Consider the following 26,352-nt stretch of genomic DNA (forward strand, 5'->3'; position numbering starts at 1 on the left):
AAATGTGATGATGTCAGAAGGCACAGTGTGCATAAACAAATCTGCCAATTGAAAAGCTTTAGACCAGAGAAATTTTATTGTTGGTGGATGAAAGGAACACATTTTCATATGGGGTTTTTTGTGTAAAAATGTTTATGGTGAGGTAAGCAAATGAAATGATGTGCTTAGTGTGGAAAAGTGGTCACTAAAGACAGAATGGCCCTAGTAGGAGTTGAACTTCTGGGCAGATTCTGCCATCCATCATCTTTTGATTTGTATTACAAGTGACAGCTGAACTGCCATAGATGAATGTGTGCTTGAGGCTGAACTTTCAAATCCCAAAATATTTAGAAGTGGAAAACAGCAGGTCAAAGCCCATTTCCCAGTTAGATACTGTATGGAACAGGATATTTTAGTGATCTGCTTGCTCGTAGTTTCTAAGGAAGTGGAATTACAGCCCTAAGAATGATGTTGATTTAGCATCCAGTGATGGATCTAATGTAAGGGGTTGCTATTGCTGTGCATGTGTTTCTTGGAGTTGAGGTTTTGCAGAAGAACAACAATGCCAGAGGGGAAATGTTAAAACAATCCTTGCTCTTTTTTTTCTCTTTCCACCTCCACGCTGATGTAAAAGGTCCTCCTATAATGATAAAAGCAAGTTTGGCTCAGGGATTCTCTCTGGGGGATGCATGACCGGATGAATATTCTCCTCTGTCCTTGATGGCTGAAGAAAAACACTTTTCCCAATAGAAAAAAAGCTAATTCTGGATACAGACCCTGTGACTCCAACCCTAAAACAAGGTGACACGAAGCAAGTTGATCTATTAAATTGCACTGGACTGAGAAGGTCATTTTATCTGCTGATGGTGTTTCAGATATATTTGAGGTCTTCCTTTTATTCTCTACTGTCTTAGACTGTATTGTTCCTCCTCAGACCATTGTTCCTCTTGTCTCAGATGCTGCAAAACTTTAATGGAATTTTTATTCTCAGAAGCTGTATTTTATTTGCATTCTTAGCTCTAGAAAACTGAGGATCGAGATAGTCCCAGTTTACTCTGATCCTAGAGTTGAACAGGACATTTGTGACAGAAATTCCATGCTGTGGACCAATTGATGCTATTGCCTTTTTCCTGTTTGTGAAATTCCTGAACTTATTCTCCTGTTTTCCAGCCCATGAATGTTTCCATTCATGTTATAAATCTGTATCTAGGCAAACGATTATGATTTTCTTCTAATTAATTTTATTCTTTAAACTAAATTTTATGCAAAGGAATTGAAGAGAAAAAGAGCCCTCCTGTTAGTTGCTAAAATGCAGTCACATATCTAAACCTCATTCTCAAGTTAAAATCATCATAACAGGGTTTTTGTTTTGGTTTGGCTTGCAATAATTATTACAGAAGCCTTATTCACATTGTACCACAGCAATCCACTACACATTTTGTTCCAATTCTAGTTTCTGTTTAATAACTATTATCCTTTTGATGGATTTGGTTAGGTTGACCAGTGAATTTTATCCGTATTGCCCTTACCTGTTTTGGACAAAACACTTTATTTTGATCCAATATGTAAAAAACGTTACCCCAGTGCTTGAAATCTAGAGATCTAGATAAAATCTAGAGATCTGGGTGCATTACCATGAGCAGATACATAAGCTAACCTAATTTCTTTGATTTTTTTTTTTTTTTGTTCTAATTTCTAAATACAAAAATGTGTCCTTTTTGGCATATTTGTGAGTGGGTTCTACTGATCCAAAAAAACAGCTGCTGCTCAAATGCTGTTCCCTGGTTTATCAGCCCATAGATCACTGCCTGAGTTCACCATTTAGGTACCCCCCTTGGCAGCAGCAGCAGCACTGAATGAGTGGCTGAAGGCTCTGCAGTCTGGTCCCATCAAAATCAAACTGCTGCTTTAGTAATTAACGGCTGAACAGTTAAATTAATTTGAAAAATCAACTGGCGGATCTAGAAAAAAAATCTGAAGAACTCTGTCCCCTGTCATCTCAGAGCCTGCTGGCTCTATTTGGTGATGCTGATAGACTGAGATAAATGTAACTGGTGATCTCAAAAAGAAAAAGGACTCAGCAGCATTTTTAGAAACCTAGTGCTGCTGAGACAACAGAAAAAGAGGTTTTGTGTTACTGAACCTGCTGTGTGTTTGGCATAGTGGTAGGTGGTGGGCTTGAAGAAAGAAGTTGGAGATCCCATATCACTGTTCAGGCTTTTCTGGCAAGCCCTGGGTTGCTGCTTCCACCCTGGATGGATCTGGGCTACGAACCTCTCTGGTGTTTCAAAGAGCAGAGTGGGACTGCTTATGCCTGCAACACACCACTGGTGGCTGTGGGCATCCTGGGGCACTGGGTGGTCAGCAAATGCACAGCTGCTGCTCCCTGATTTAACATCACAACATCACTTCTCAGCTTCTTGTCTCACAGGTTCAGTGCCCCACGTGAGCATGTTACAGTCTGGATACTGAGCTGGCTGCTTGGGAGGTGGCTGCTTCCTACAAACACACACTTTTTTTTGGGTGTGTTTCTCACAAATCCGTGGCAGAGCCCCAGGCAGGAGGTGTCCTGTGGCCTTAGAGCTTCAAAAGCAGAAGGGGAAAGCTCTGGAAAGAGCAAACCAAACTTCATTGTGTCTCAGCACAAACAAGAAAAGCCAAAGAAAACAAACAAGAAAGAAAAGAAACAAGAAAAAACAAAATTCACGAAGAAAACAAATCTTTTGCTGAAGAGAATTGTTGTCAGGGAGACCGCCATGCACTGCCACAGCCTTGCAGCAATAATTCTTGCAAATAAATAGCACGTGGTAATCACAGCTATTTCTGAATACAACTTCAGAATAGCTCACTATAGGTAGGGTAACAGGAGGTGGGTTAATTTACTACCTGAGCAATACCTTTGTTTATTCTTATTACTCTTTGAGCAGGGGGTTGGGCTGGGAGATTCTCCCAAGGGCTCTTCCAACCTTAATTTTCTGCTAAGCCTGTTTATAGGAAGTCAGTGACAGAAGAGCTGTGAGAGCTCCCCTGCCCCTAATATACAGTGGCTGTCAGTAAAAGCTGGATCCTCAGTGATGGTGTGTGCTGATGGTGAAATGATGTGATGGGCCATGGTAATACCAATAAAATGAAGATGGCCTCCTAAGATTAGAAGGCCAAGCTGCTTCTTGCTAAGGTATCTCATGTATCATGTTCTTGTATGGGTGTCAGTTGGAACAAGACAAATTTATGTGGGCAGAATTATTAAAAAAAAAAAGAATCCTTTAATTTAGTTTTAATGTAGTGAATAGCTTCATCTATAAAGCCAGGAAACACATTTTAAAAAATTTCTTTTTTTGGTCTTTTTTTAAAAACAAACAATTTTGGATTTTCACTAGTGGTTTAATTTCAAAGGTTATTAATTTTCAAGGTGTTTTTTTTAATTATTAAATAAAAACTATTAAAAACCTTTAGATTAGATAAAATAAATCACTGCATAGAGTGAAACTTCATTAGCATTTATCAACCTGGTATATGTACCCTTATCTTTAAACAAGCCCTCTCCTGAGCAGTTATTGTATAGAGGGAAACATTAGGGATTTGCTTTCTGTGAATGTTTCCATGTGTGCCTTATGTCAGAGACAAGTGGAACAGCACAAGGGAGCCAGCGAAGTACACAGGGCCTCTTCCCCTTGTGTGTTTTACATCAGCCTGGCTTAGCAGATCTAATCCTGCTTTATGTTGATATGGGGGATGAGAATTATGGCCAGAGACATCAAGGGCTGAGCAAGATCTGGGAGGGAGAAGAGTGAGCTGGGTGCTGGCTGAGGAATCACAGTGAGGCAGCAGCGTGAGCTTCCTCAGGATGCTGCCACTTGGGCACAAGCTCTGTGGGGGAAAGTGTGGCTTGGAGCAAGAGTCTGTGTTTCTGGGAGGCACAAGGTGCTCTGAAAGCAGGAGCATGGCTCTCTGCCTGGGTATTAAGAATTAATCACCCTTCATTTCAGCACTCACACAGGAACGTGCCTGGTTCTGGATGCTTCATGAGACAGAGACATCAGCATGAGCTTTAAAACCCAGGGACTGCCAAACCCCAGAGAATTACTTTCTCTGCCATGTGTGTGCTTTCTGGGAATTCTGCAGCTGCTTGAGTGCAGTGGAGATCTTGCTGGCAAGATCTCCAGATACCAAGTCCTGACACCACTCATGAGGTTGCACTTCATTCATGGTAAGAATGTCTGACCCATACTGTCCAGATTTACTGCCCTCAAATCAAAACCATCTGCTATAGTAATGAGAGACAATTTTCTTGATTGTTCCTAATCCATGTCAGAATTACTTTGAAGAGTTTGGGGGCATACAGGGATAAAACTGAGCAGCCAAAGAAAAGCCATTAACTCCATTAAAAATCCCATAGATATGCTGGCTTTATTTCATTGAGGATTTGCAACCATCCTATGGGATTTTTTTTCTGTTAAGGGCTGAATGCAAATCAGAATCACAGTAGTTCAAGAAGAAATCCAGTCAATTTCACACAAATCTTATAACAAGATGCATTGATAACCCCAGCTTGTGGGCCTACAGTTTATTTTCAACAGCAGTATAGTGGCCATAAATCTGTCAATTGACTTTGGTCCAATAAAAGTGACTTAAATGAGTGGCATGTGAAGTCCTCTTTTCTGTAATTTTTTCCCCCTCATCTTTTCAAACAAGCTCATATTGCTCTCCCTTGCATTGCCTGCAAAAAGCAGCTGGTCTGTTTGTGCTAAGCACCAACCACTGCATCCCAAGTCCTGTGCTGACCCAGATGTTAGGCTGCTGAATAGAACCCACAATCCATTTTGAACCTATTTAGAGGCAGCAGATTCGTGTCCAGCAGAGCTGAACACTGCACAGGCCACGGGAAATGGCAAATTGTTTTTAAGATTCTATATGCATCACCTCTTCCCTTTAACTTTTTTATCCTCTTTAATGGAAAGATTGTTTATTCATCCTGCTTTCCTGCTTCGTGCTGTTAACTGTGTGGGCTCTTACCCATATTGACTCTGCCTGCACACAGTTATCATTCAGTGCTTGAATAATTCATTCCTTTCTGCTTTGGTACCTGTGGCCACAAAGGACTCAGCACTTTGTGTCTGCAGTGCCCTTCAGCTGATGTTCCACTGTGTCACCAGTGAGGCCACCAACTCCTTTTCCTTCTGCACACTTTACAACTCTTCAGTTTATCTTGCAGGCTTCAAAAGTGCATTTTCTGTGGCAGTCACCTTGCTCAGCCATTCTTGTTTCTGTCTCTGAAGGAAATCATGCCTGAAAGGTGCAGCATTTGCTCTACTTTAAACGTGGTGCCTAACAAGCTGCAGGATTATCTGGTAAGAAAAGTGTTTGAATTCTCTGAAATTGAGAAGCAGAAAGCAAAAGAAACAAAACAAAAACAAAACAGATCTAGAAAGAGGTTTTCTCTCTGGCTTTGCTTCCTTAATGAGTAATAACAAGATCAGGTGTAGGAGAACCAGATTCAGACTTGGAGCCTTGGATAAAGATAGTCCTCTGAAAATCTAAGTATACTTATAGAGCTGTGGATAATCTTGAATGGGTAATCACTGCCCTTGCTGTTTCTGCCACCAGCCTCTGAGTTGTCTTTGTGATACCTGCAGGAAAAGACAATCCCATAGCTGGTGGGCCTGAGTGAAAACCTAACTGGGTTTGTGGTCCTCTGTGGACATTGATGAAGGTAAAATTTAGGTGGATACTTCTGATGTGTGCAGAAGATCCACAGTATTATATATATATATGTATATATATATATATATATATATATATATACACTGCAGTTCATCTTGAAGAAGAATGTTTGTAAGTAATGTGGGTTTTATTTCTCTTTTTTCTGATGGACATCAGAATTTGAATATTTTCTTAAAATCTTTCTTAAGGATTATGCTCACTACCACCTCTGTCTAGTATACGTTTTTTTCATAAAATGTGGTTTGAAAACTTTGTCTTCATTGCAATGTGACAGTTTGAATTAATTCCTTCCCAGAAGATGTCAGCTTATTGCAGTTTGACAATTCTTGATATCAAAGCACAAGTGTAGAGAGAATTAGTATTAGCAGCTATAATGATAAATTGATCATCTGGCTTGACCATTTATAGATCAGAAAATTGCAATCTTTTTCTACCAAGGAAGAACTTCATCTCTGATTTTCTGTGAGAAAATGAAGATAGAGATGACTGAAGCCTAGGATTTAGCTGGGCATGGAAGAAAAGTGCCTTATTAAAAAATTCTGACAGCCTCTCTCCTGACACGTAAAGTCACACTGTTGTGACACTAGAGAAGTTAACAAGGAAGTTTGTTCTAATTATATTGGAGCAAGAGACTGGAGATGGAGTTCTCTGAAGTGCTGCAATGAAAAGTAAATCAAGCTTTGGTTAAACTAGGGTGATATTCACATTTGGCTGCATCTTCAAGCCAGCTCAGCATACACAGACCTCCTCCCCACACATCAGGCTGCAGGACCAGTCCTCAATCACTTGGAAATAGCACTTTTTTAAAAATTTAAAACAATTGCCCCTCCTCCTCAAAGCTGGTACCTGCAGTAATGTTCAGATCAGGCTCAATACACTAACTGTAATTTTTTTAACTACTTCTAGTATTATGTCTGAATTATATTAACTTCTTCATGGTAATGACCCAGACATTAAAACAGGGGTATTTAGTAGGGCTGGGATGATCTGTCTTGGGCAGAAGAACTAAGATTTCTGGGGCTGGCCACCTCTGTATTTTATGTGAGCTCAGCCATGGTGAGCCAAAAATGCCGGAAGTACATCAGTAACCCCTTCAAATCACCATCAGATATTTTGCTGGATCAGTGTCTCACACGACAGAGTATTAGAAGAGTATTAAAAGCCTTTTCTCCTAGACAGCAGTGTTGGTCACAGACAGAGAGGTGACTCCCTAGCAGTTTGGGAGGTAAGCTCATAGTAAGCTCTGGGAAGACTCCTTGGTAGCATTTCTGCAGCAACAGCCTGTGATAATTTTGTTAGTGTGCTTCAGTTCTTTTTAGGATTATCTTGGTGGTGCCACACAGATTAAATGTGCAGCTCCAATGTGTTGTTCTGGGCTGCCTTTTAAAATTCTATCGACAGCCTCTGGTGTAGGAACTTCACCATCTGCTGCAATCTGTAAGGATGAGAGGGAAAAATCTATAGCTGGTGCAAATCCAGGCAACCCGTGCTGAGGGGGAGTTTGTCCCATTGCTGCTACATCGTAGACTACACAAATGTTTTAGTAAAGGTGTCAGTCTCAAGGGAGTAACATCCCTTTCCAGTTTGATAAATGCTCTGGGGTATCATCCAGAATTGGTTTTGTACATGGGCAGCAGTGCAGTGTTTCAGGTGGTGTTTTCTCCATAAGGGATAACTGTGTCACAGCTTTGAGACAGCAGGTTCCATATGAATAAATCTTGGTGGTGGATAAAAAACCTTATCAGGCAAGCATCTTGCAGGAAGGACTGGGTGATATTTAAAGTCAAGGGACTGTCACTGAAAACAGCAGCTTCTGTCATTGCCCTGCAAATAGCCAGGTAGACTTCACTGCATCCCTGTAGCTGCTGAAGTAGAAATGAGTCCTGAAGGGGATCTAAAGAACACAGAGAGGTGGCCTTTTGAGGCAGCCTGCTCCTGTTGTCATGGGAGAGTGGAGTGGGTGGAAGGAGGTCAGTAGGTTAGACCCCAAAGCAGGAAAAGAATAGGAATGATGATGAAGGCAGGACAGTTCCTGAAGAAAAGAGATGAAGAGAGATTCAGTAGTCTGAGTGGAATAATTAAAATGATGAGGAAGAAGAATGAACTTCAAAACTGCTTTCTTCATTGAAAGAAGCAATTCAACACCTGAGCAGAGTAGCATTGAAGAGTGATGTCAGAACATTGAAGTGCTGATGGGAATGATAGCATTGGTGTAACAGAAGAAGGAAGGCCATGATATCAACAGCTACATCAAGGGTGAAACTAAAGTATTTCTAATACAAACTTCTGATTCTTCTGAATTTTCCACATATTTCTTTTCTCTCATTCTAGACTGAATTTTTGTCCATACTAGGGGGGAAAAAAGAAAAGGGGGAAATATATTTGCAATATGGAAGCACAAAGCCCATCTAAGTGAGCACCTGCATGTTATTGCTCCTCAGTAAGAGGTTTCCATGCTTATTGTTTTCAGCAGGGGTGATTTGCCTGTGCACTGCATTATCAATTTCAATTAACTTTAATCAAGTTGTAGAATCTAAATTGTGGGCACAGAACCGATTGCTCAAAACTCCACATTTTGGTACACAACACTTGAGGTGAAAAAAATTTTTCCTTAATAGTGATGATAGTGGTAGATGTTCTTTTATTTCTGAAATCAGCACTAAATACCCAGCAAAGAGTAGCATCTCATACAGATGCAGTCATGCTGTGTGGGCTCTGGTCCCTGATGGGATGATGGGAAGCAGGCTCATCTCCAGGTCCTGGATCTCTGGAGTAATTGGTACAACCTCTGCTGGAACTGTCAGTCTATCCTCTTCCCACTTTTTGTGGGAATAAAAACCTGCTCTGTCCAGTGATAATAGGTGGGTCAGCAGTTATGCTATAGTAGAGGCAGAGAGTTATTGTTCCTAATTGCCAGATGCTTCCCATCCTCATTTCTGGGCTAAGAAGCTATTCCTACAATATTAAAACTATTCCAGGAAATCCTTCTCCCTATTGGTGTTAAGCTTCTGCAAAAAAATTCATGTGCTGCTACCTAGTATTAATATTGTGCTGTCAAGTGGTGATGAAGTCAGTAGCTATTTGGCTGTTTCACACTGTCAGACAAGAAGGTATCAAGGCAACAGTTATCCTTTGGTGGGTGCAGCACTTCGATTGCAGCCATCTCCTGCTTCCAACTGTAAATATATAAATGGTATAAGATGGATCTTTATTGGCTTCATAATACTTGCCTTAACATGCTCCGTGACACTGTCATGTTACTTTGCTAATTATATTCCTTGATAAAAAATTTTGAGTATGTTTTTATCCCGGTTTGTTTTTTTTTTTTCCTAGCAGAAAGTTGATTAGAGACAAAACCCATCAATATGCTTTAGCTTCAGGGAAGACTTTGGAAGAGATGCATACATGAAAAGTGTAAAAGGGGAAAAAAAAAAATGTATAAATCTATAATTAGAAACACAGTTTTGATCTTGATTTAGACCTCTAATTTATTGGTGGAGTTATTTTTTATTGTGTTGATTTTTTTTTTTGCATACTCACATCTTGTTGATAGTAACATAGGAGTGTATCTTTACCTGTGATCCTTAACTCTGTCCTCAGGGATTCTTGGATCAACTACTGCATACCTAATATAGAATCTGGTAATTGCATTAATATTGCTGGCATTCAGCTGGCTTGCAACTGAATGTGAGCTGGCTGAAGCCAACTCTAATAATTGATTTTTGGATATTTGCAAATGCAAGTGGTTTATGAAGTCTCTCTATGGTATAGACAGCAGAGCATAGAAGAAAAAGATCTCTCTAAAAAAAGCATTAGAGATTTCTCCTAACTTTCTATTCCATGCTTTTACCTTACTGCCACCTAAAGATGATGAACAGAAAATACATTGAACTCCAGGTTAGGGAGCTTTAATCTGCTAGGAAGCAATGGCAGCCTTGAGAGTGTCTTTCTTATAAGAAGATTTCAGAGGGTTTTCTTGAAGATCATGTATTTCTTAAGAGCTAGGAAAACAATCTTTGGGTTCAGCAGACTGAATTTAGCTCTGATCTCCAAGGCAAGGAGCACAGCTCTGAGTGCAACTCACCAGGTTTCTCACCAGATGATTAATTTAGATCTGGCTGAAAATAACATTTTCTACAATGTGTGGAGACAAACACTGTTCCACCTTTATCTGTGGGTGTAATCTATTTCTGATACAACCCCCCTTTTGATTCCATCTTTCCCAGATACCAGAGTTATCCTCTATTGAACAGGCAGCTTAAGCTGTTCTCCCTTCTCAGCTCCATCCTTGATGCCTTATTTCTTAAATAGCTTTTGGTCTGGAGATCCCTTTTGAAGCAGACTGGTATCCTTTTGTCAGAGAGGGTAAATGAAGCACAAAATGAGACATGGTTAGCCTACCACCAGTCAGGCAGCCCCTGGTGGAAATAACAATTTAATTTAACCTCTTCATGCTGCCTGCACAAATACCTGTGGTCAGTGGTCAGTCTCTGGTAGATCGTGGCAGTGATCAGCCCTACCCAGCCTCCTGCACTCCTGTTAAGAATGAGACCTGGCAAGGGCTGCTTTAGGATTTACTCCCCCACTCTGTCTTCTGCAGTCAATCACTTGCTTGGTGTTTCTACAGTCTCAAGTGCACTGAGGCAAGAATCCCTGAGCAGGAAAACTTGAGGCAGATGGGTGGTCTTTTATGAAACTGTTGCAATCAGGCATTTTTACTGTGTGAGGTTTCATTTTAGGAGTGAAATGCAACATTCTTTGTGTTTAAACTGCACGATCATTCAATTTACTCTGGTAGAACATTATTCATATCTACCTATTAGAAGTTTCTAGTCTGAACTTAGTCTAAACTCCCATTTCCACATCAGGTGCTATTTATTATCTAAGCTCCAGGACAGATGCTCTTCCCCAGGCTCTGGACAGCCCCTCCTCTCAGTGCTGTCCTCAATGTGCTGTGCTGGGGCCTGAGGTCTCAGCTCCATGGCCCAAGGGGCTTTTACAGAATAAAGACTGCTGAAGAGTCTTGCTTTGATTTTAAATAGTCTCAGATATTGAAGGGATTTGTCTCCATCATTCTCATTACCTGTAACTGCATCAAAACAACAATGAACCACTTGGTTAAAGCACCTGTTGTGTTGCAATGTTTGGACATAGTTCATCCTCTGCCAAAATCCCATTCTGGAACCCCACAGACCTGATGCTTTGCTTGTTCACTGTCTTTACTTTTCATACCACAAATGAGGAGAGTATTATTTTTATATTTATGAGTTACTTTTTCTTAAGCAACTTTTAGAACATTTTCCCTCAGTGCTAAGCCTGCTGCAGTATCTGAAGAAAGAAAAAAAAAACAGGTAAGAGAGAAAAGAACGTTGTCTCATGAACCATGCAAGAAAAAAGACATAAAATTTAGTATATGAACAATGGAGGCACAGAGTGCATGAATGTGCTATAAAGTGAGCAAGGAGTGAAGTAAATGTCCAAGTGATGTGAATGTGAGTCTGCAGGGAAAACATCAGAAGGTGAGAAAAAGGAAAACAATACCATTGCAACATAAAGGATGGTGTACAGACAAAATGTGTTAGTCTGAATACTAAACATGTTATGTGAATACCTTACTTGAGCTGATTCCTACACTCTCCTGTTACACTGTCATATGTCATCTGGGCTCCCTTTTCTGCTTATATTTACCATGCACATTAAATATTCAACTGCTTTTCACTGATGCATGCAGTAATGCTGGCCTTGTGAGGAGCTTTCTTGTCTTTCCCAGCTAAGACACATCAGATAACCTTATTGTTGTTGTACCCTAATGTTTTTGTACCTCATGTTGTGACACATACTAAATGTGTTTCTTGCAATATCCTTTTAGAAGTTTTACTTAAATCCCCTGTTTTGAATACGGGCTAATAGAAAATAGCAAAGGATATAAAGGGGCTGTTCTGCTCTGAAAAACAACTGTGAAAATGGCATTGTGACGTTTCCAATGACTTGCAGAGCAGAGCTGCTCATTTTACAAATCTAAAGATGTTTCTTCTTACCCCACATTTGACCTGGCACAGGAATAAATCAGGGCTCTTGCTGGCTCCTACCATCAAGGCAATGATTCTGCTGTGATGGGTGAGCTACAGCCATGCAAATGGCTTGAAAACAAATAAATTCCTGATTTTTCCTTGCTCAGTCCTGCTGGCTGACATGATGGTATAGTTGACATGATGAGGGTTTTCTCAACATAAGGTACCACAGAGAACAAATCAGAAGTACCAGGAACACCTTTTGTGCCTTACAGGATGCAGGTTGTATAGCCCAGACTGCTGCTTTCCTTCTGGCACTCTGCTCCCTGTCTAGATCTCAGAACCATCAGGAATTCTGATAGGTGAGAGCTGGATTCTGCTCACAGGTAGTTCTCTTAACCCCTCGCTTTGCTCCCTGCTTGCAGAAGAAAGCCAGCAGGGAAGTGTCATGGGCTGGCTGTGCTGACCATTTCTGCTGGAGCTGTGGACATCAGCCTGGAGCTGGGGTTCAGTCCTGGCTCCTTTGGTCCTCAAATACTGCTGGCTTCAGTATGATCTTAGAGCATGTAAATAAGTGGGTTTAAATATCTGTTTTCTCATAGTTATATTATTGCAAGGCAAGGATCTCAGACACGAGTTAGCTGGGAAGGATTGGAAATTTCAGAAAAATGGTTTAATTTATTTATTTAACTTATTATTTAATTTATTTATTTTGCTGTACATATTGAGTCTTTCTCCACAGAACTCACAGTACAAACAAGCATTCTGACTTACTGAGACATCAGCCTGATGCTCCACAATGGCTTCACCTGATCTTTGCCTGGAGCTATGGGTAGCTCAGCCACACCATGAGAGGGGAACCTGGAGCTGAACCTCCACCTATGGCAAGAGCTTCTCCTCACTCTCTGCTGTTTATGACAGCTGGGATAAGTTTCTCAGTGACCTGAGGCATCCACAGGCCCTCAGCTGCTGTGGAGGAGCAGTAGGTGAGTGGCTTGTCTGGAAAGATGGGGGGTACTACTTCTCAGTTTCAGGTGACATATCCAGCTGTACATCTTCATTTTACTACATTATTGAGGCTGGTAACTAAATGTTACTCTCAGGGTGTTGTCAACATTTAGCATTAAACCTTAGGCTATGAAGAAAAATAATTATATTGCCTTAAAATAATTATATTTTAATAAGATTTTTTTATTTTTTAATTCCGTGTTGTATTTTTGCCCTTCTATGGCTCTGGAAGTCCTCTCCAAGCCTGGGAGGGCTTGCAACTTATCTGCTTTCATGGAGGCTGAAATCTCTGTGTTGGAGGATAACCACCAGACATCTTATGCAGAATAATTTGTTCAGATTTAAGGTGTAGACAGTATTGCTACCCTAGTTTCACAAATGAAGAAACTCTGAAATATGGAAGATGTCCTAATCCTCTGCACTAGGAAAGAGCATAAATTCAGGGCAAGCAAATCTATACTGATGTCAGTGAGGAAAAAAGTTGTTTCACCAAATACTTTTTCTTAAAACTGTGCAAATTTCTTCTTGGGGATTTTTTTTTCATTCCTTGGCTCTGTGCCAGTGTTGCTCTTACACCCCCATCTACTAATATTTGAGAAGTTTTCTTCTGGAAAGAGGAGGTGAAACATTGTTCTTTCTTTTCAAATAATATCATAAACTCTTCCAAATCGTTTTGTAACCTCAAGGTGTAAACTGATGAGAGTATTGTCTCAGAACTGGTGCAATGTGCAAACTAACCTGTGTGGTTATATATACCTCTGTAGATCCTAAAAATGAAATTATTGCTTATATGTCTGTCTATAATGGCAAGATAAAAGTATAGAAGAGCAAGACAAACAGGTAAAGCCAGTGAGATTTGTGGAAAATGGAAATGTTACATTCCTGATGTCCACAACTTTTAGTCAAATTATAATTATCCATTAATAGCCTCATAAGTATGAATATGTAAATAGCTATTGGGTGCATTATTCATGAGTCACCAGGCATTAATTATTGTAATTAAGTATCATTTGCCAGGTTCCTATGACTAACCTCTGCAGTTAATGAACACATTAGCTAATTGCTCTAGAGCAGATTCAATCAAAATTCTGTGTGTCTTTGGTGTGGAAGCCTGAGAGAGTTTTATTGAATTTACATTCAATATTGAACATATCTTACATGCTTATCAGTGTATTTTTAATGACATTAAATTGTGAATTGTAACCTCTGGTGCATGATGCTTGTCCTTGCCCCCAGGAGGATGGAATGGTACCAGCTGGAAGAGGGTCTGAAAGCAGCAGTGGTGCCCATCAGAGCACAGAGCAGCAGAAACCTTAAGCAGAACGTTAATTCTGGGACAGGAAATCCACCATCACTTGCAAGTTCCATGTATATTCATGTGTACAAGAGGAAAGGGGGGTGCTTTGTGAGGAATTGCTGTCTCAAAGGCACAGCTGATACAGCAGCAGTTTCAGGGTACAGACCCAGCTGCTCTCCAGTCAGGGCAGGGACCCCTCTGCCTTTCCCAGCATGAGCAGGATCTGCTTATGGGTCTTGTGGGGCCTCAGGAAACTCTTGAAATATAAAGTAAAATGAACAACCAAACTCTGCTTTTGATAGGTGTATTTCAGGTGGCAGCAATGTAAGTAACACAGAAGACTTGCTGAAGTGGTTTTGTTGCTTTTTTTAGGCTATTGTTCTCAGTACCAGGCTTTGTCATTGTCACAGTAGAAATTTTGAAGGATTTTTTTTTTTTTTAATTGCAAATGCAATTTTCCTACTTTTAAAGGAGAATCGCTAACTCAAGATTTTAAAATGTCAGTTTAAGTGCTAAAAGTTAATAAATACAAGTGCCCTCTTAGCTGAACTTTAGGCCATCAGGGTAGGAAAAATATTTGCAACAAAAGAATGGAACCTGATTTCATCACTGCCAGCTTGAGGCAGCTTTTCCCTGTTTTCTGTTTCACCAGCATAGTGTAGTCACCTGCACTGAGTAAAATTGACTATTGGACCTAGTTTCTTAGAAATTAAATGTTCTGGGAGTGAAAGAATCCAACCAAGCACACAACACCAAGGGTATATCCAAATTCACAAGCAGATGTGTTCTCAGCAGCTGAAATGGGGAGAGGATACCACTGGCAGAGAGCAAATTGCATTAGAGTTGTTGGTTAGGGAGCTTGTTTAGGTTGTTGGGCTCTGGAAGGCACCCAGAGCTCCCCAGCAGAGCAAGCACCCTGATGGGTAACCCAAAAAAAAAAAGCTAAAGGTGCTGAGGCCCAGCCCTGGGTGCTGAGTGCTGAACCTGGGAATGTGCAGGAAACTTGGCAGAGGTGGAGTGAATGAACAGAGACATCAGCAGAAAATGAGGAGCAGACAGACAGAGACAAAGGCAGAAGGTTTATTTTGTGTATAAAGATAGGAAAGTTATGTACATGTGCACAATGTCATTGAAAATACAGAAGTACAAAAAAAAAAAAAAAAAAAAAAGGAGTCAAGGAGTCAAGGGTTGTTTTACGATGAGAAGGCATTAGAGGAAGGAAAGAAGTCAATGACACATGAATTCAGCAAAAGAAAGGGTGGAATAATGCCTTGCTAATATAATCTGGGTGGATAACTTGTACATAGCTGTAAATTGATATAAAACGTGCATCTAGAATTCTCTTACATCAAGTTTCTAGTATTGAAGAGAGAGAATTTTGTAACCTCTATACAGATTTATTCTTTATTTTTTATATTATGCATTTAGCATAGGCTGTAGTATGTTAGACATACCTTCATTACAGGTATTGCTTTCTAGTTTTCTTCAACAACAGTGCCAGGATGAAATTTTAGCTTATTGTAGGCTATTGTGTAGTGCATATTCTATAAAGTACATAACTGCTCAATTTAATTATGTGGGAGATGGGCTAAACTCAGTGAGAAGAATAATCCCAAACTTTATTGTGATTTTCTTAATTTATTTTTTTTAAAAAAAAACAACTTTGGCTTAAGCAGCCTTGGTTAGTGGCAGCAGTTTTGTTAATTTGAGTATTCAGAATTTCTTATTTATGTGCTTGCAGCTAGCATTTAAAAATGCTAAATTAAAAATTTCAATTTGTGTTTAAATTTTTCATTTTTTGTTTCAGCAATACTGAACAAAGTAACATTTCTAGCTGTGTGAAAGCTACAGCTTGGAATAGCATTTCTAACATATTATTTTTTTATTATTTTTAAATTTATCCAGAGGAAAGAAAACTGACATTTTAAATCAAAAGAAGATGAGGTTTGATTTTATTTTTACTTTTTTGATACTGTAAACAATTTCAAACAGAAATACTGATTTATTTTAGAAAACTAATGATATTTTCCTCTGACATTCTAGGTTTGAGCACATTACTTTTTCTGGAGTAAAAAGCAATTTTCCAAACCTGTATCTTAATTTCAAAAATATCCAAAATGCAGCTTGGTTTTCACAGAATCACTGGAGTTGGAAGGGATCTGTAGAGTTCATCCAGTCCAAACCTAGTTTTTGTTTCTTGTCTTTGCCTGTGTTTTATGGTTCACAGTGCCAGGTGAGCTTCCCAGTAAGGAAACTAAGCCCTACATTTGATAGAACATACACTTTTGTTTCGGGCAATGCTTAATTAATTTTATCCCCAGTGCTGGAACCTGCATTTCCATTTTGTGTTTATTGATTGCTTACAAAGAGGAAAGGCTCTTCTAGCTGTATGACTTTTTTTTTTTTTTTTTTTTTTTCCCCCTTTATAAGAGATTAACAAGAAAATTATGCCTATCACTTTCCTGGCATGATAAAGACAGTGAAGAAATTATCCTTCTGTAGTGCAGTTATTATAAGTAAATGTGATTTTTTTTTCATACTAAGGCAGGTGTTTGAGACAGGAATCTGTGACATAGCACAGGGATGAATCATTATTTTTTCCACAAATGTGCAAAAAAATGTGTTTGGGTTACCCCCACACATCCCCACCCTGAAAACAGGAGTAAACTGTAGAGTGTTTCTGCAATGATGTGCTGGGTAATATTTAGAAAAATAGCAGACTTTGGGACATCTATGAAAGGTGAGAAATAAAAAAATGGAGGCTTGATCCTCAGGCAGTGACTTCTGCTACATCCTGCAGTGGCAAAATGGGAACCTTAACATCTCATTTATACACACATTAAAGGTGTTTTAATGCAACTTTAATTAAAAGGGAATTAAAACTTTGAATTAAAGGTGGGATTTGCTCTTAATAGACACTCCAAGTCCAATCCACAGTAAGTTGGGTTGGACTGAAGAACTAGGGTCAGTGGGGGAAATTAATATCAGTGGGCTCAAAGACTTCTGCAAAAGATCAGCTGTTCCCTCTGGAGTCATAAAACTTCATTGTATAGAGTCAGTCTTTCCTGTAACTGCTACAAGCCATATCACCTAATAATAAAAACCACCTTATACATGCTTATTCTTTTGAATCAGCACTCAAGGACACTATTTAAATGACTTAGAGGAGTAGAGAATCTATAAAATATGATCCTGAATGCCCAAAGAAATGCACTATTCATAAATGCCTTTTGCATTAAAGAACTTTTCTGGGGGAAAAACCCCTCGCTTTTCTATTTAATTATATACTTAATTTGTGTCTGCAATTTCAGAGACAACTACACACATATTTTGCTACAACAGTTTTTTGCTAAACCTGATTTTCATAAGTGTCAGGCCCCTTATTTTTACTCTTTAAAGAATCCACAGACAACCAATCAACTGAATTACCTTGATCACTTCCTCAGAAGGAATAATCCCATAGTTTTTTCCTGAAGACACTCATATCTATTGACAAATAACAGATTTCTCTGAATTTATAATTTTTATACCTCCAAGCTTTAAAACCTGAAGTTATTCTTTAAATAAGCAACAACTCTATGACTTTAAAGTCTGAAGTACTTACTGGGCATTTCTGGAAAGAGGAATCATGATGAAGATTAAGATGGATGTATTTTATCTCAGTATTATATACTGGAGGTGTACTGGAGCAGAGGTTCAGGATCAGTGATATCAGTGTGGGATTACCACTAATTCAAATGGATGTGAGAGTGTCCTCAGCATGCAGCCAATAGCTAATCCAAGCCATTATCTAATTATCAAAAAATATCTTACATGGTTTTACAGATGTGAGACCTTCCTGCCAAAGAAACAGCAGCAAACATGGTATGTGATGCAAAGATAGTGACCATCTGCAAGATTTAATGGCCAAATTAACCTTATGGAAGGCAGTGGGCTTTGCCACTGATAGCAACAGGGTTTGAACACCATCATCAGTAGATCTCATAGTTCTTGTTAATATTCACTGCCTATTGGTGTGCCCCACTGTTGCCCACTGGCAGTGTGTATGTGGTGAAGTACTCAGGTGGAGGTGGGATGAAACACTTTTTAAGATCTGCTGGCATTTGCTCTTAAATTAAGTTAAAGAACTAAACCAGATCCAGAGTGATCCACAGCAAATCATTCAAAGAAATATAAAACAAGTTTTAAAATTCTGATGCTTGTGTTGCTTTACTAAGCCGTTTGGTCAAGGCATCTTCTGCTGCATCAAAATACAAATGTTTAAAGACTGCTTAGTAGTCTTCCTGCTCACCCCACTCAACTGCTGGCTCATCATCCATTCGTAGAATAAGATAGGAGAGAAGCTGAAAGAGGTTCTGCCACAAGAGTAAAGAGACAAAAAAGGAGAGGTCGCTTACATCGATCTCACAGCGGTCCCCGGCATAGTTTATGTCGCAGAGGCAATGGAATTTGTTGAGCAGGTTCTGGCAGAGGCCCCCATTCAGGCAGGGGTCAGAGCTGCACTCATCAATGTCCTTTTCACACCTAGAGGAAAGACTTCAAATAATCAGCATCTGAAATCAAAAATCAAAGGCATTAAACGGGCACATTTTTAATTAACTTTGGGGGAGGGTAGAGGATGCTCTATTTCAATTTGGTAGTAGCCAGGCTCCTGAACTTCCTGCATTATTTGAAACACAGATAGTTAATCTGGAAATTTCATTTCTGTAACCTGTTTCATAGTTAATGGTGCTTAGCAGCATGAAATGAAAGTCTGTGTATGATTTCAGGACTAGATCTGGCACAAGTCCTACAAACAACTTGCTTATCCCTTCTCATTGTTCCCAGGAGCTGAGGACACATTTTCCTTCTCAGTAGTTTGCATGCAAGCCAAACAAATGTATTTTGCTCCTGGGAATATTCACCTGCTTTGCTTTTTTTTTTCTATATGAAATGTCAGTAGACCCCAGAAGACACTGTTTTCTGGTTTCTCTGAGATGGACCCCAAGAATAGTAAGAATGGTGAAGAACACAGCTTGACAAGCTTAAATATGTATCATCACATGTTTTGGAATTAATTCTGATGACAAAGGAAATTTGAGTTCTCATAATTATTCAAGACAACCAATGTTGTTTATGAGAAATGTGTGAGATGGTCTGAAAGCTAGTAGGTGCTCTGACAATGTTCCTTTTAATTCCATGCTTCTTTTTTTCTAGTAATGCTAATGGTTAATCCAGATTTAAATGCAGGTTTATTCTTGAAGAAGAACGTGAGAAAAATCCCTCTAAATTATAAGGAATTTCTTAATTCAATCATATGCATAACCATGCAGTAATTTTTTAGTGTTACATTAGAGAAGAGTTCTTTGTATTAAACACTTTTAATTGCTTTTCTTTATTAATCTCTAAAAAATGTTTCAGCACTTTCCTTCAATGGTAGCTTACATCCATATATTTGAAAAAGCTAAATTAAAGTATGCATACCACTTATAAAAATTATATAGGTATGAAATTACCTATGCAAATAAAAAAACAACTACAACCCCCCAAATCTTCCAGATCATTAGGCACTTAATTCCAGCTGAGTTTCAGAACACTTTAAAACCTAACTTCCTTAGGTAATTTTGAAAATTCCAGCCTGAATTGAATGAAAAATGTTTTCAAGAGACAGCTATAACTCCTTTTATGAAGAGTTATTTTTTCACATTTCTCTTTCCATCTATAAGTTGATTGAGGTATTACTTTTTGTGTGATCCCAAGTCAACTGATAGACATAGAAAGCATCAATGACTTTCTGAGGGATGAAACACTGTTTTAAAAGGAAAATGTCTGCTTTCTCAACCTAATAGATATATATGAAAAGAGTTTTGGTTTTAATTTTCTTATTAACTCATATATTTAACTTTGTCCTAAAAAAAAAAAAAAAAAAGGGAAAAAAAATACTTCCTTTGTGGGTTGGCAGCCTGGAGGAAAAGAGTATAAACAGTCAGTTTTAGACATGGGAGAAGAATGCCTTGCTGTGATAGTCACTTAAAGTACAGAGCTCTTGGTACAAGGCTGCTGCTCAATACAAGAATCATGGGAACCATAAAATAGAGGTTACTGCCAGCCAGTGGGATGGATGTAACAAAGGTTCATTCCCAAAGCTGTAGTTTGCAAGTTTCCTGGAGGGGCAAAGAAGAAAAAAGTACTTCCCTTCTACCTTGAAGCCCCACATCTGAAATATCTGATCTGTATATCTGAAATATACAGAAATATAAGTTGATAAGAATATGCTTTATTTCTATATTTTTTCCCCCTCACCTCTTTCTTGAATACTGTGAGCTGGTATAAGGACCTGCTGGCTGAGTTCAACAGTGAAATGCAGACATGTCTGCCAACTACACTGTGCACTGAGTGGGTGGAAATTTCCTTTTCATTTATCTTTCATAGCTTACTGTAATGTTACCACAAAATAAGTTTTTGAGAGAATGAAAACTTCTTTCTGTTTGCAGGGCCAGTGTTCCTTGGTCCTGTTGAACCTTTTTGTTATTATATTGTGATGTAATGCTAATTTCACAAAGAGACCACCTGCAATATTTCTTTTGTCATTATCCAAAAAGGTGCCCTTACCTGTTGGGACTGTATTACCACAGGAACAATAATTATTTCTACAGCACCCAACACCCTGAAGCTGTCAGGCCTCCTGCTCCAGAGCTGTTTGTGAAACATTATCAAACAGTAAGTGTGAATTGCAACATGCTCTAAGATATGAATTTCACTATGAGGAAAGCCTCTCTGTTTCAGACTAAACTGTAACATGTGAAAAGTATTTCTTAATTTCTTTTTAAAACAGTAATTTTGTCTTCACACTTCAGCATTCAGCAATAAAGCAGCAAGCTGAAATGCCACCAGGTATTTCATCTAATACCTTCCCTGTGTAAGAACAGATTGTATATTCATGACACATACGTGGAAAAGTGAAATGGCTTTGCACATTTGTGTGTCAGTGTATTGCAGCTGATTTTTATGTATGAGCAGGATATGTGTTTATGTATTCCCACCTATGGAAAGTTAACATTCTAGCTGGTCAAAAAAAAAGTGTACTCTGCTGTCTAAGAAATAATGCCCTGGAATTAAAGGTTAATGGTGCTATATTGGATTGAATCTTGCTGCATTTCTTTGTCATTTCTGCCTAAGTAAAACTGCTATATTTTCAGACCCTCAAAGTCACTTAAGCAAGAAAACACTGAACTTAAACTTCTTTGTCTGTATTTCCGCAGGAGAGGAAAACCCTAGTGGCTGTTATCCTCTGGACCTTTCTAGAACAGCTTTTGGAAGAATTGCTCCACAAAGATCCACTGGGTGAACATCTCACCGTTCTCCAGCAAATCCTGGCAGGCACACACACATCAGCTCCCCACTGAGATCTGTGCAGTTGCCGTAGTTGAAACACGTGAGGTTCCTGTCTTCATTCCCACAAACTGTGTATGGTAATTTCCTGTACCTAGGTAAATAAGAATGCAATGGCAGTTATTAGCTCTTTGCTTGTCTCTGGATGTCTCATGCTCTTTCAGCTTTTCATTTGGCCCTACTCCAATGCTTTAGTGGCTGAGTTGTTATTTTCATGCAGAATCTGGTAGTGTTGGTCTCCAGGCAGAGGGAGCAGTGCTCCTGCTTGCAGATACTATTCAATACCAATGGGAAAAACATTAGATTTTACCTGTAAATGAACAGTATCAGAGGCTGCACATATTTAGGGCCCCGTTGACTTCCTCTTTGGGAAGGAAACCCACAACTGTGTTCACTGACACGCCTGGTGCCTGGGGTACTCAGTGCTCATGCTTTGTGTCAGGCAGCAACCGAACCAGAGGAGCAATGATACTACTGGCTGGGGTATAGTCCAAAGGAAAGAGAGCAGGAACTGAGGCTTACTTCTCTTAAAACATGTTTTACCTATTTTTTTGAAAATTTAAATATTCAGTTCTTAGCAAAAAAAAAAAAAAAAAAAAAGACAATACTCCACCTTCATGATTGACATGGCTCTGTGCGACACCTGGACACTTAGTAAGAGAGTACAAAATTGAGGCTCAGCATGCAAGACAGTGGCCTACTGGGCCTACTGGGCCAATGTAAAGCATCAGATTCCAGGGTGTTCTGACTAATCAAAAAAAAAAGGTCAATGAAAATTCACAGTTGTGTAATTATAGCCTAAAAGACTATGGTTGGGCAGCATGAAGATGACTGCTTGTATGCATGTTTCAGGCTGTGGCAGACTGACTTTGTTGGAGTCCTCTGGAGGAAGAAGAAGGATGTTGCCCTCTCTGAGAGCAACAGGGCATGCTCAGAAGAGAGAAATTTCAGTGTGCAGAGAAGGAGAGAGAGGAGAGGAGAGAGAGGGCTGGGAAGACCTTGCAGCCTTTACATGGGGTGTCTGAGAAGAACAAGAAACAGGTATGTAAGGAATCTCAGAAGTTCTGGAAAGAGTGGGCTGTGAGGTGTCTGCAACCACAAGGACTGCTGGCCTGAGAGACCTTCAAAACCATTTAAGTCTTTTTTTCTAAAAAGCATGTAACACATCTGTCTCTTAGAGCTTATAGGGCCCAGGCTGGCAGCACAGCTCAGCAGAAGATCTTTGCCTTGTTCCCTGCCTCCTTGCCTCATCAGTGTTTGCCTAAGCTTGGTCCACACCTAATTGATTTGTACAGCTTGCTGCAGACTCTTTATACATTAATTCTTTAGCCATGATTAATATATAGATGGATGCATAACATCTGTATTTAAAATGGGGACATCAGTGATATAATACCCCTGTAGGAGAGACCTGACAAAATCACATGGATCTGTCTTGTTTGTAGTACCTGCAAAATCTCCCGGTGAAGTTACCAGCACACAGGCAGGAATAGCTGTTAATCCCATCAATGCAAGTGGCCCCATTTGCACACTGGTGGCCACGGCAGTTGTCTATGTCCTCTTCACAATCTACCCCTGTGTAACCAGGTTCACAAGTGCACTCATAAGAGCTGACCCCATCAGTGCAATTCCCATGGACGCAGGGATCTGAAGAGCATTCGTCAATATTGACTTCGCAATGTGTGCCAGTCCATCCTTTGGGACATACACAATGGTAAGAAGTATAGAAGTCCTCACACATCCCCTCATGCATACAGGGATTTGGGCTGCAGAGATCCACCTGCAAACAACCAGTAAGAGCAGGGTTCGCGGATATTTTGAGAAATTGCTCCTCTTGAGGTTTTTTAGTAGGGATGTCAGCGTTTTCAAAGTATGAGAGATAAATTCCACTGATTTCTATGGTGCTCATACATCCTCGCAGGCCATCCAGACTGTCAAAAGCTTTGTCAGCCACGTAGATGTCTGTCTCTTCTCTTAAAAAGTTGAGGCTTCCTGCTGCAGTTGTGCTAGTTGCAGTGTCTTTCTTGTTATCTACATCAATGAGCCACCTAGAGAACTGGGACAGGGGCTCCACCATCGAGACCATCACTTGATGCCATTTCCCATCACTCACAGGCACTGAACTAGTGAGGGACAGCTTGTAAAAGCTGTTGCCACTTTGCAGTTGAAAGAGTAGTTTGGAGTTGTGGATACTGATGTTCACAAACTCTGGCTCCTTCTCTGCATACAGCAGTATCACATCAGTGTCTCGAGTCCGAAAGCCAAAGATGATACTGGTGAGGTCTCTGCTGATTTTTCCATTGCTTCTGTAAAATATCGCGCTGCTTCGGCCATTAAACACTGCATTAGCAAGACCTGTGCAAAGATAAAAATTGAGAAACCAGGCCAACTTTAAACCAATACATGTGGAGCAATATCTCTTCAGTGCCCCATGCTCCCTGTCACATCAGTTTGCTGTAAACCAATCCACCAGTGTTGCCATTGTGCTTGCCTGTCCCTTATGGCTATGGGAGTGACAGGGCAGGGCCAGCACCAGCTCGAGTGACACCAAAGGAGGGCTGCTTTGCATCATCTCAAGTTATCAGTATTAAAGATACCATTCTAGGTGAGTGTAATCTCTCTTCTTCCTCCTTAGACAAAGTGAGGAAGGTGACTGTAATTGCGTACAACTCAAACACAAGGCTGGAGAGGTATTTCCAAGGAAGATCTATATTTGTCACTTTATGTTTTTTTCCTAAGTACAGGCAGCTAGTTTATTCCCTCTCAAAGATCTGGATGGAGTGAACCTTTGTCCTCCATTCCTATTTTTTCAGGCTAAGCACCAAAGAGGTTTTATAAAGTATTTGATTGGATCCCAGTTTACTCTCACTGATGCATAACCAATGAATTTAATTGAAGTCAGCTGGCAAAAAAAACCCCAACAAACTCAAAATCAATATAAGAGGAGTCCTGTCTGTCATGTTCAAAGCCAGCTTCTCCTGCTGTGCATGTGGTGCCACAGCCCAGCTGATGGCACCAAGGATGTGCTGATGGGACTGGGAGGGCAGTGGAGTACTCAGTTTGCACTGCTGTGAAAATTGATGGGCAGCATTGTGGCAGTTTTATGGACATCTTCACAAAGGTATTTCACAACTTTTATTAGCATGGTTTCTACTAAAGTGCACAAATTTGCACGTTCTTAGATTTCTGAGGATTATAGCCAGTCAGAAGGGAGGGATGTCTTCTCTTTGTACTACAGAAAAATTGAGATTTGCAAGATCCTAGTACTGATATAAGATGGGTTCCTGAACTATCTCTGAGCTCAGTAAATCTTGATGAAAAGAACCTCTGGGAATCCTACTACAAAATTATTGACTGTTTATCCTGATCCTAAGGCAGCAGGGGTGTAACTACATTGCCTGGTGCATCAAATGTTCTGTCTTTCTCATAGAATAAGTTTGCTCAGAAGAAACCATACTGAAAATGAAAGAGCTCTTCAAAATGATTTCTGATCTTTTTAAATGTCTCGCAAATCTGATTTTTAAACTTACAAAGCTAAAATTCTCCTGTACAAACCTTATAAATTCCTGAGCACAGCAAGCTGTTTGCATATGCTTCTACTCTCAGTTGTGACACTGGACAGTTTTGCTTCCCACATTTAGCTTCCTTTATTGGCTTTTTTCGTTTTTTTTTTTTTTGTTGTTTGTTTGTTTGTTTTTTTTTTTTTTTTTTAAGAAAAAAAGGTTTTCCTAAAAGGTTTGCTAATTGCAGCTCTCTGGGTGAAAGAGAGGGATAGCCCCTGGAAAACAGTTCCTTTTCTACCATAGCTTACAAAGAGCATAAGACACCAGAGGGTAGAGAACCCACTGGCCTCTTTTTGTTTTTTTTTTTAACTCTGTGTTGAACAAGAAGTCTAGGCTGTAGCTAAGAAAACTACTAGTTAAAAATATAGCTCTGTAGTGCAGGAATTTTTTAATATCTATTAGGAAAACTCCCTCTTGTTGCCACATAAAACAGCAGAGAAATCTAAATGTGATCTAACAGTGTAAATGACCTTGAGTTTCACAAAAGGAAACAAGCTCAGATACTTTTCTATCTCTGTGTTTATATTCTACCATAATACTCAACAGTACAGTTTATGAGAGAACCTATTTTGTTGTTATCATTAAAGATGCCTGTTAGAGAAGGTGCAATTATTTTAATTTCAGTTATAAATCTTAACAAGTGCTGCAACGCAGATTCTAACAGTCTCAACAAAAAGAGCATCATTTTGATCTGCCAGCAAATTGTCTATGATAGAAATCTTTTGTTGACCAACCTTCTCATTCCTAAGGGTCAGCCATTCTAACAGCTTCCATCAGACTGTGTGTGCATTTATCTTCCTTCACAGCATCGTTAGGGCTTTCTTTGATGGCGAAAAGAAAAAATATTGCTTCAAAATCCTTACTTGCTTTTAAATTCCACTCCAGGGTGGGAAGGAGAAGGAAAGTGGAGAAGGAAAGAGAGATGCAGGATGGCTAAAGTTCTTAAGACAGCTAAGAGTCATCAATTTGCAAACAGTAACTTCCTATGAAGTTACTAGCTGAATAACTGTACTGCTGGTATTAGATGACTTTCTTCACAGATATTTAACATTTAAAAATCAAATTATGCAATGTATATCCTGTAGCTTTTCTTTTCAGGAGAATGGAGAACTTCCTAAGGTTAATCCAACACCAGATATCCTCTTATCTCTTTGCAGTGGAGATATGAAGAGTACATTTACACTTTGGCAATGTGCTGATCTGTTGTACAACCTCAAAAAGTTCTGTTGAATGACTCAAAAGCAAAGGTCCTGTAAACACCAGTGTCTGTGTCAGGGGGGCCCGGATGAAAATTTCGGGGTTTTGTAGCGCAGAGTCTTCCCATTAATGTTACTTAAAATTGACACAATTAATCTTTTAATACAGAAATAACGTTTGAACCAGATTTAAAGGCAGTGAATGT

The 26,352-nt window shown here is 39.5% G+C and overlaps 1 protein-coding gene across 3 annotated transcripts in view; it reads right to left on the bottom strand.

The window, feature by feature from the left end:
* Positions 1–26,352, bottom strand: part of CRB1 (crumbs cell polarity complex component 1) — a 103,860-nt gene that overhangs the window by 1,505 nt on the left and 76,003 nt on the right. For all 3 annotated transcript variants that reach the window (XM_071751046.1, XM_071751044.1, XM_071751045.1), the window contains exons 9-11: positions 22,836–23,742; positions 21,353–21,481; positions 18,414–18,540 (exon numbers count right to left, since the gene is read on the bottom strand). In XM_071751046.1, the coding sequence (XP_071607147.1) occupies positions 18,414–18,540; positions 21,353–21,481; positions 22,836–23,742 (1,163 nt within the window). The remainder of the gene's footprint in view (positions 1–18,413; positions 18,541–21,352; positions 21,482–22,835; positions 23,743–26,352) is intronic.

This window comes from Heliangelus exortis, chromosome 8 (assembly GCF_036169615.1).
Source record: "Heliangelus exortis chromosome 8, bHelExo1.hap1, whole genome shotgun sequence".
NCBI classification, from domain to species: domain Eukaryota; kingdom Metazoa; phylum Chordata; class Aves; order Apodiformes; family Trochilidae; genus Heliangelus; species Heliangelus exortis.